Raw genomic sequence first — 10,882 nt, 5'->3', positions numbered from 1 at the left:
TCCTCAAGGTCCTCTCTCTTCTCTTATTCATTACTCTCTCTGAATTCTCTGATTTTTATGTTAAATTTATATTTGATTTGTGTTTAATTTCTGTTTAAGTGATGGGAAAATAGTGGAAAGGGGGAGAAAAGTAAATTTTATTTCTGGGTTTTTTTGTGTTTCGCTAAAATAAAATAGTGTTTGTGTAGCAGTAGCTTCTTTCTTGATTTCAGTGCAGTAATCATAATTTTTTAGGACGCATTTTTTTTTTTAAAGCCTCACTAAAATTCCAAACTTATAAAAATTATAATCGATAAAGAGGCATAGTTGCTAGTTTAAATTGGTAAAAACATTGTATAATTGATGTCAAAAAGTGGCTTTTTATAAATGTTCTTTTCTCTTGAATCTTATTTTTAGTGGTTTTTCCTAGAAAATGTAAGGAGAAAAGAGATGATTACTTGCATACGTACTTTGTTTTGCCCAAAAAATAAAAATTTTCTTGGGTCTTTGTTATTTCCTTAATTTTTTTGATAAATAAATTTGATAATATCTAATCTTACTTTTAAGTTTTAAGTTTTTAAAAATAAAAAAATTTGTTGGCTTGACTTATAATAGTTGAGTGTGTGTATATATATATAAAATGTGTAAATACACTTTTAGTCTTTACATTTTGACTTTTTTTCATTTTGGTCCTTACATTTTTATTTCACCACTTTTAGTTTCTAAACCAATTAACGCGTGTTATTTTAGTTTTTTCAGTCAGTCAACAGACATAAATAACTGATGTGACTAACGGAAGAATTAAAATATTATTAAAAATTTATTGTAGCACTTATCAGATAAAATAATATAAAAAAATCTAAAAAATATATCAAGGTCTATGTTCAAGAACACCAAAGAACACAAACCTAGATTTTAAACATAAGAATACATGCCCAAATTTTCTTGCATTTTCTTGCCCTTTCTTGTCAACCAAACACAAACACAAATCGATCTCCAGCAAGAACACAAACACAAACTTAGCAACAGATCTTCCCAAATTTTCTCAAATCACAAAACCCAAATATACAAAATCACGACTCAAACCCAAATTTTCTCATCTTTCAATCAACAACGAAACCTCCAGCAAATAAAATTCATAAACCCAGAAAATTCGGCATAAAAACACCATAAAAAAAAAAATCATAAATTCCAAAGCCTCCATCTTCAAACCCAAGCAAAACCATTTCTTAGTTCTTTTTCAGTTTTTGTTTGGTTGCCAAGAAAATGAAAGAATAAAAATTTGGACAACACCATCAAAGTCCATTCTATCTAAACCCAACTCCAATCAAATCCAAATCAAAAAATTTATCTAAACCCACTCGGTTACATGCACATTTACATATACAAAACACTTACACGATTTACATATACAAAACACGATTTGCAACATAGATCTACATTCCGAGAAATTCAAACCCAAGCCGATCCACTACCACACAAACAACCAAAACACTACAGTGGCAGACATTCAGTCATCAAAACCCTTTGGGGGTGAGCTAATGGAAGCACTTGAACCTTTTATGAAAGTACTTCCTCAACACCCACAACAAGCTCTCCCTCTAAAAATACACGTGCTTACTACTATTTGTTGATACAGGGTAAGAATTATTTTTGCATAGTTCCTGCTGCAGCTATGAGTCTCTGGCGTATCATGATGGGAATGATAAAAGGTGAGAAAGTATTTTGCATTGTATTTTAATTCCAAATTAATAATAAAAAATGATAAATAGTTTTAAAGTTTCAACTTAACTACCAAGATTCACAATTTAATTTTGGTTTTTACTAAGTCTAGATTCAAATCATTATGTTTATGTGGATAAACACATTAAAAATTAAAAAACAAACCAACAAAACATGGTGATTTCCGTAATGTTTAGCAATTAGTTTGTTTCTAAAAAAAAAAAAAAATTGTTATGGAATTAACTAAGACTAAAAATCCTAGCACAATTATATTTATTCCATACATTAAGCTAAAAACTTTCTTGCACATAACACTGGTCTGCAACTAATCAAACTTTCTTGCACAGTTCAATCTTCAACTTTTTCTCTTCCTTGTGGTGTACAACTAATAACATCTTCAAAAAATTTCATTAGATTTAACTAAAAAAATAACAAATTGGGGGTATTTGCTTATTTTCCAAACATAGAGAGAGAAATTAGTTGGTTTCAAAGATAAATGAGGGAATTGAGAACTATCCCAAACATAAGGAGGGGAAAGTGTTTTTTCCCCCTTAAACTTATTTTGGAGATTACCTGCCCCTTAATTTGTCATACTGTTAGTTGTTGGTAGAAAAGAACTATATATGAAGTGATATTCACTTTTTTAATAATGCTATATATGGGCAGAGAAGAGTATCAGGATGGAGAAAGCAAGGCATGTATTTGAGGCCAAAGAAGAATACTTCATCCAAAACGGAGCAATGTTACTAGAGAAGCAAATCACTTGCAACCAAGGTAGAGATACAGAGCCAATCAAGATTTTCTCTGCCAAGGAAATCCAACAGGCTTGCCTTTTATTACAAAGTTGTGAACTAAAAGACAAAAAAAATTTATTTGTCACGGAGAGTAACTGAGTTCCAGTCTTTTTGTTACATCAATCATATTTTTCTTGCAAAAATTCTTCTTCAAGTCTTGTTTGATTCTTAGCAAAGAATCTCAACAATGTTTTATTCAAGTACGAGTCACATCAATATATTTTTTTCTATAACTTTCACGTGTTAGAATCTATGTACTTGAAATTGAAGATGTAGATAAGAATCCTTCTATTTCAGCAATGTCATTGCCACAATTGATTTTCTTTTTTTTTAATAATTTTTTTCACATTTTCGGCAATAGCATTGCCACAATACCCACAATTTTTTTCCCCCTTTCCCCCTATTTCGGCAATACCATTGCCACAATTCTTTTTTTTTTTTCTTCCCCCCTTTTTCGGCAATCCCATTGCCATAATTCTTTTTTTTTTTCCTCTTTCCCCCTATTTCGGCAATACCATTGCCACATTTCCTTCTTTTTTTTCTTTTTTTTTTTTTCTATTTCGGCACTACATGGCCACCATTCTTTTTTTTTTCTTCCCCCTATTTCGGCAATTCCATTGCCACAATTCCTTTTTTTTTTTTTTTCCTTCTTCCCCCCTATTTCGGCAATTCCATTGCCACAATTCCTCTTTTTTTTTCTTTCACTATTTCGGCACTACATGGCCACCATTTTTTTTTCTCTCTCTTTCCCCCTATTTCGGCAATCCCATTGCCATAATTCAATTTTTTTTTTCTTTTCCCTCCATTTTCGGCAATGGGATTGCCACAAACCTTTTTTATTTTTTCCTTTTGGGCACTCGCGCATGGGCACTCAGTGAAGCGGGCAAGGCTGGGCAGAAGGAATTTCGGCAACACTGTTGCCGAAATTCTCAAAATTTCTCTCTCCTCAGTTTGGATTTTCTCTCTCATACTTTTCTTCGAATTTCGGCAACACTGTTGCCGAAATTCACTCTCTCTCCTCATTTTTCCAAATAACTTCGAACAGTGACTATAACCCCAAAAAACTTCATTTTTACCAATATTTACCCAAAAGACTCTGTATGTCTTTCTATTACTAATCTTAAATGGTATTAGGTTGCTTTGCTCACTTAAGATTTTTCATATAGATGTTAAATGCAGTAAAATTTTAGGTATATTTATTTGTTAATTTGCTTTTTATGCACTTTTTTGTGGGATTTTAGTAGGTTTTGCTTTGTTCCGTTTTTTTTTTTTTTTTTTTTTAATTTCATATATACAATAGGAGAAAGAGGATTTGGCCCCGAGGTATTTGTTTGGAAACATCAAGATTTATGAGGTATCAGTTATGCTACAATTTTTTTTAGGGGATTTTGTTGAGTGATGTATTAGAAGAATGGCAATAGTATGTATTGGTTTTATAAAACAAAATATGATTGACATGGAGATCATCACATGTAGAATATGGTTTTTGTTAGAGTTAAAATCTACAATATGCTTTCTTTGTCTAGCTAGGCATGAGATGGACAAATGTTGCAAAAGAAAACAGCTAAGATCTATGGCTTGAACATCGATGGGGTGTTGGCCAAGGGCCCTCCAATGCCTTTGTTAGTATTTGAGAGGCTGAGGAAGAGAGTAAAGTATATTGTAAGCTTTGTAAAGCATACCTTTCCATGTGGAGTGGTCTCTCCTTTTATAGGAAAGCCTTTATTGTCGTTAGCTTGTTAATTCCCATAAATGGTGTGGATTATGAGTTCAGCGTAACGTCTGGCCCATTAAGTGAGGTAACAGCTATTCGTTCGTTGCTTGGAGTAACTGTAAATCTTGGCATTGAATGTCGATATCTAGCTATTTGTGCTGGTAATGAATGCTACCTCTGGACGATGCCTTTTGCGCTTGGACAATTTATTTTGGAGTTATCAGTTTTCATCATAAGACAAAAGGGTAAGGCTTGGCTCCAAGCCTCCAACACATTGGAACTAAAATAATTTGAACACATGACAAAAATTAAACATGTATCTGTACCGTGTCGATTCCAATGCACTATAGATAAGCCAAGTCCAAGACAATAAATATGAAAAAGGAAAACAGTTTCACATGTCCTTTTATGATCTACATAGGACGTATTTTGTCTGGTACATGCCAGTTTTTTTTCTTTTAGTGTTTGTTATTTTTGTAGGTTTTAATTTATTCATGAAAATTACGAAATTAAAAATTGTAATCACATGAAAACCTAACTTCTTCTCTTATCCCCTTGATTCACATGGATGGGAAATTTCAATTATATGATAGCGTAGAAAATGTGATAAATGGCAAATGGGATAAATGGATACAAGTGGACCATGTGTGCCACTATGAAAGTAATGGGGGCATGGCAGAAAGATAGTTTGGGCTTATAATTCAAGACTATTTTCAAGCTTTATCAAGCTCATTGTTTATATCAAGCACGTTTATTAAGGGTCTGTTTGGATAGAACTTATTGCTGAAAACTGAAAACACTGTAGCAAAATAATTCTTAAATGGATAAAAACACTGTTCATGCCAAACGTTACTGCTCATTGGCCTAAAATTACTGTTCATGGCCAATGAACAGTAACAAACACGATTAAAAAAAAAAAAAAAAGTTGGACGTGGATGCGCGTTTGCGCTATCCAAACGCCCTCTAAGTATACCATGACCCCTAGAGCTTTCTTTAATTTGCGTATCCAGTCTTTTCTACAATTCTCTCTCTCTCTCACAAATTCTTTTTACCTTTCTCAGTTTTCAGAGATAGAAAAAAGTGTGATTTGTTTTGAAACATTGTCTAGTGTCTAAGATAGAACACGGCTCGAAAGAAACCAAACCAGGTATTAAACGGTTTTTTTCCCGTTGTTTTTCTCGAGCAAAATATTAATGCAAATTCTCATTTCTGATTGATTGATGATATAAGTGTGTAAAGCCCATAAAAGAAACAAAACCATAAAATCATTCTGGTAGTTTACAACATGCCACTCCAAGCCATTTCTTTCATAGAGTTCTTGAACCACAGAACCAGACCTCAGTAAATGGGGTCTGGTTTTGAGCTGAGTGCATGTCCATGATGGCTCAGTAAATGTTTGTAGCTTCCCAATGACAATTTAGCGGAACAAGGATTTGACTAAACTGTATTCACCTTAGTAACCCCACTTCAAATGTAAAGTCTGGCCAAATAGACATAGACAACCTCATCTAACCACCTATATTTTATGTTTGCGTTTGTGTTTGGACAATACAATTGATTAATTGTAATGACCATGTCAACTTTAGTAGTATAATATATTGGGGTTTGTCTTGAAGTATCATATTGCAACTTATATTCAGAGTATGACCAAAAGCTGTAACTTTGCTTTCTGGTACTAGCAGCAACAAAACAGCTAACAGCATCTGTTACGAATTCTAGGCGATTGGTAAGATTGGGATTACACCGCGATGAGTATTTGGTCAAACTTTGGTGGCCTTTTTCTAAAGGTACTTGAAAATTTTCTCTTGATTCCATATTTGAATCTGCTCCAATACTAATGATATGAATTATGGAGAGATAACCATCTACTTAAAATGGATTTTAGCCATTTGCTTATCATCGTGTACATATATAATTGTTGACTCATTCCATCTTCACCCTTTTCAGGGCTAAATATATCATAAGTAGCAGAGATTTGTTCTCTTTTTATTTTTTGGACGTAATTTTAGTTAAAGATATATGTGCGGAATACCATATTGGGGATGATAAAGGGTGAAAAATTATTCAGGTATTTTAATTCCAAATATACTGTAAAAATGATTTAAAAAAAAGAAATTATATTCATTCCATACATTAAGTTAACACTTCCTTGCGCAACATCAACAAAGACCATGTCAACCATAGTTTTTTTTTTTTGGTAAAATGTCATGATTAGCAAAGATTAGTCCTCATTTGTTTTGGAGCTGATTTTAGTTAAATAAAAATACACGTGCTTACTACTATTTGTTGATACAGGGTAAGAATTATTTTTGCATAGTTCTTGCTGCAGCTATGAGTCCCTGGCGTATCATGATGGGAATGATAAAAGGTGAGAAAGTATTTTGTTTTGTATTTTAATTCTAAATTAATAAAAAAAAAATGATAAATAGTTTGAAAGTTTCAACTTAACTACCAAGATTCACAATTTAATTTTGGTTTTTACTTGGTCTAGATTCAAATCATTATGTTTATATGGATAAACACATTAAAAAATAAAAAACAAACCAACAAAACATGGTGATTTCTGTAATGTTTAGCAATTAGTTTGTTTCTCAAAAAAAAAAATTTGTTATGGAATTAACTAAGACTAAAAATCCTAGCACAATTATATTCATTCCATACATTAAGCTAAAAACTTTCTTGCACATAACGCTGGTCTGCAACTAATTAAACTTTCTTGCACAGTTCAATCTTCAACTTTTTCTCTTCCTTGTGGTGTACAACTAATAACATCTTCAAAAAATTTCATTAGATTTAACTAAAAAAATAACAAATTGGGGTATTTGCTTATTTTCCAAACATAGAGAGAGAAATTAGTTGGTTTCAAAGATAAATGAGGGAATTGAGAACAATCCCAAACATAAAGAGGGGAAAGTGTTTTTTCCCACTTAAACTTATTTTGGAGATTACCTGCCCCTTAATTTGTCATACTGTTAGTTGTTGGTAGAAAAGAACTATATATGAAGTGATATTCACTTTTTTAATAATGCTATATATGGGCAGAGAAGAGTATCAGGATGGAGAAAGCAAGGCATGTATTTGAGGCCAAAGAAGAATACTTCATCCAAAACGGAGCAATGTTACTAGAGAAGCAAATCACTTGCAACCAAGGTAGAGATACAGAGCCAATCAAGATTTTCTCTGCCAAGGAAATCCAACAGGCTACTAATAACTATGATCCTAATCTAATCCTCGGCTCTGATATTGCAACGGTCTACAAAGGAATGCTATATGAGCGGGAAGTAGCTATTAAAGTGAAAGGCCCTCCAATATATTGTTCCACTGAGCTGATGGTAGATTTTTTCTTACAACAAGTCACAATAAAACAACTGATCAGCCACAAGAACGTTGTGAGGCTCTATGGTTGTTGCCTAGAAACTGAAATTCCCATGTTGGTTCTAGAGTTCATCCGCAATGGCACTCTCTCTGATCATCTCCATGGTCAACGCAACAAGATTCCTTGCCAGATCTCCTGGCTTGACCGTGTAAGAATAGCCACTGAGACATCCTATGCTCTTTGTTACATGCACTATGGCAGGTTAAGGCCAATAGTTCATTTGGATGTCAAATCATCAAATATATTTTTGGATGAGTTCTTGACTGCAAAACTATCAAATTTTGGTTTTGCGGTTTCAATTGCACCTGGAGAAGACTTTTTTCAAGGTAGTTCAATTGAGGGAACTTATGGATATGTAGACCCTGAATATCAAGCAACACTGCAGGTTACGGAAAAGTGTGATGTTTATAGCTTTGGGGTTGTACTGGTGGAAGTTTTAACAGGTCATCATCCCACAGAAATGTTCTTAAGGCACAACAATTTGGTAGATTACTTTGTTTTGAAAATGAAAGAGAACTGCATATTACAAATTGTTGCTGATGTGGTGCTAAGCCAAGGAAGCAATGAAGATATTCAAGCATTTGCAGAGTTTGCATTGAGATGCATCAAGAATAAGGGAGTTGAGAGGCCAAGCATGAGAGAAGTTACGATAGAGCTTAGGCAGATACTACAACTTGTGAGGTCAAAAAACTCAAAACTAAGTAACAAAATTGGTTCAGCTCTAACACAATTAGCATAAGTCTATGAAAAATTAACTTAGTTTTCATTGTTGGCATTAGAAGCCCAACGTGGATGGCATTTCCAATTCTTTTTACTGTCTACTAAGCTTGTAAAGTTAACTTTATCATATTATTTGATATTTGTGTATAAATTGGTTTAAATGGAACAGAAGCAACCAATGTTCGAGGAAATTGTAGAATATGATAATTGAGGATGGTAGGGGAAGGGGTAAATGGGTCATTTCCGGATAATTTGTTTGCCACTCTTGACACATTTGTAATTCACTGTTGTGAGACATGGTGATGTTTGCTGGTGATCTCCCTAATTTGTTGTGATCAGTGCCGGAATTGATACGTCTGTCAATAATTTCATTGACATGTGACCCAATTCTAGTTCACATGCCCATGCTACTCTACTGATGCAAAACTCAATACTCAAAATATGTTCTAAAGAGATCTCACGCTGGAGAAGATTCGATTACATTTCTCTGTCTGACAATTACTTTGAAGAAAGTGCTCCAAACTATGCCTGCAGTTCAGTCTACTAGGGACAAGAAGATGGAAAACCTTGTTTTTTTTTTTTTTTTTCCTTTTGAAAGAGAGAGAGTAATTTTATTGCAAGAAAGTCACTATTAATTTTAGAAACATGGAGGAGTATCCTCCAGCCAAATCCTACTTGTGTGGCATTTGTTTGCATCTAAAGCTAACATATGACCACATCCCTATTGCAACACTTAGGTGACCATCCAATTGACACTTAACTTTTGCAACTTTTTTTTTTCAAGTCATCCACCAGATGGCTAACAAAAGATAAACTGGGCTCCAGTATCTCTAATTGCCACACCAAAACTCAGTAGCATCCCCATTTATCAGTAAGCTCATCAAAATTAACTTTGGAAACACAAATAGGAGGAAGAGCATAGTCTATTGCATTGACCTGCAGGAGTTGTGGTTGATGAAGAGGTGGCCTCTCGAAAGGTTTGGACATAATCCACAGCACATGACACAACTCAGCCACTATGCTTCAACCGCTCCCACATAAAATCTTTTTTCTAAGTTTGCTTGGAAATAAGTGGCCATACCTTCCTCCAAGAGTTACGCTGTGTGGTTGAGTATGTGCTCTTGCTCTTGGGCAACCATAAGCAATGAAATTTCTTAGAAGTAAAATTCATTGACATGATATTCTTTTCTTGTTCATCTTCCATAATATTCTTAATTGAATACTCTTCAGAAATAAGTACTATATGAAGATCATCAAAATTGGTTGGCTCATTTCTGGTTCTCATGGCTGAGCAGAAAGGAAGATATTCTTTAGGAGGTCCCTTTAACAAAATGTGAAGAATTTCTTCATCATCAATTTCAATTGACACAACAGCTAGTTTGTCTCTCTTTTCCATATGTTGTAGATAGGCATTGACTGAGTCGTCATTTTTCTTGATACTAGGTCAATCTTGAGATAGATGTGAATCTCCTTTCAAGTGTTTCTCATTCCTTTTGTGCTGAATTTTATCCAACAACTAATTAAAGAGCTGAGGGTTACAGAGTGGAATTGTTCAAATTGAGCAATGTTTAAGATCTCGAAATCCATGGATGATATGTTGGAATTTCTTTATCTGTTAATATTTATCAATCCTCTGCCATCTCTAACAATTTTTTCATGGAATATAAGAGCTCCATCTACAAATCCAAGTATGGTTGCGATTTGATGCTTCTGAAGGATGTAGTTGTTATCAAGTTTCACTAACATTAGATTTGAGACTTAAGAAAGCAAGAAAAGTGGAGCTTACTGTGTCAGTTTTGCTGAAGATGTTGAGAAGGTATTGGTGGTGGAAGATGATCAATTTGAAGCCATGATTGATTCTCTTATAGCTCTAACAACATGTAAATTTAGTACTGTATACTTGAAGAAAAAATTAAGAAAGTAATGTAGAAGAAAATTGTGCAGATAAGAAGGATATTATGGAAAAGAGATCCACCTCTACATATTGTAGACAAATTGCATGTGTACAAATCTCATTTAGAATTGATTTACTTGTTCTATAACAGAACGAATAGAACTATTATAACTCAAGTTGTTGTTCAAATTACCTCAAAAGCAAAGACGTGCATCAAGTCCCCCATACATTCTCTTTGGTTGGACCAAATCTTTTGTAATAGCTGTATTAGCTAAAGACTTCCTGTGTTTTGTACCTTCCGGACCTGGTATCAAAAAAAAGAAAACTAAAAGGAATTCAGTTTAGAACTAAAGATCCATATATGTTAAAACTGAAAATCGATTACTTTAGAAGCTTCATTATCCAGAATTAGTAGGCAACATTGCAAAAATAACAATTGTACAGTTTCTGCTTTTCTTAGCAGATAAAGTTAAACAAATAAATGGAACTGTGAGAAAAGTGCACCTCGTTTGGATTGAGCAACTCTTCTAGCGAAGAAGAAGTATTCTCTAAACATCATTCTGAATATCCGTTGCATAAACACAACCCTGGCTAATTCATTATCAAGTATATTGACCACTGCTAAAGTATCATAACCATTGCCAAAAGTGGCATCAATCACTGTATCCCCTTTTTGGACATCA

At 33.7% G+C, this 10,882-nt stretch overlaps 1 protein-coding gene across 1 annotated transcript; it reads left to right on the top strand.

Annotated features, from left to right (window-relative positions):
• The first annotated feature begins 5,856 nt into the window (after window positions 1-5,856).
• LOC142615218 (wall-associated receptor kinase-like 2) lies at window positions 5,857-8,496 on the top strand. Its single transcript, XM_075787924.1, has 3 exons — window positions 5,857-5,996; window positions 6,505-6,577; window positions 7,252-8,496. Exons 1-3 carry the CDS (start codon window positions 5,958-5,960, stop codon window positions 8,322-8,324), a joined length of 1,185 nt encoding a protein of 394 aa, XP_075644039.1. The 5' UTR covers window positions 5,857-5,957; the 3' UTR covers window positions 8,325-8,496.
• The last annotated feature ends 2,386 nt before the right edge of the window (window positions 8,497-10,882 follow it).

Source organism: Castanea sativa, chromosome 11 (assembly GCF_040712315.1).
Source record: "Castanea sativa cultivar Marrone di Chiusa Pesio chromosome 11, ASM4071231v1".
NCBI classification, from domain to species: domain Eukaryota; kingdom Viridiplantae; phylum Streptophyta; class Magnoliopsida; order Fagales; family Fagaceae; genus Castanea; species Castanea sativa.
The sequence above is the reverse complement of the archived record's forward strand: the minus strand, read 5'-3'. Positions and strand labels throughout refer to the sequence as shown.

What these genes read in the sequence shown, in the direction of transcription:
- LOC142615218 (XM_075787924.1), top strand. Translation starts at nt 5,958, where the DNA reads ATGAGTATTTGGTCAAACTTTGGTGGCCTTTTTCTAAAG. An exon ending in TTGGTGGCCTTTTTCTAAAG is followed by an intron (nt 5,997 to 6,504) that starts GTACTTGAAAAT and finishes TTGTTGATACAG; the next exon opens with GGTAAGAATTATTTTTGCAT. An exon ending in CATGATGGGAATGATAAAAG is followed by an intron (nt 6,578 to 7,251) that starts GTGAGAAAGTAT and finishes ATATATGGGCAG; the next exon opens with AGAAGAGTATCAGGATGGAG.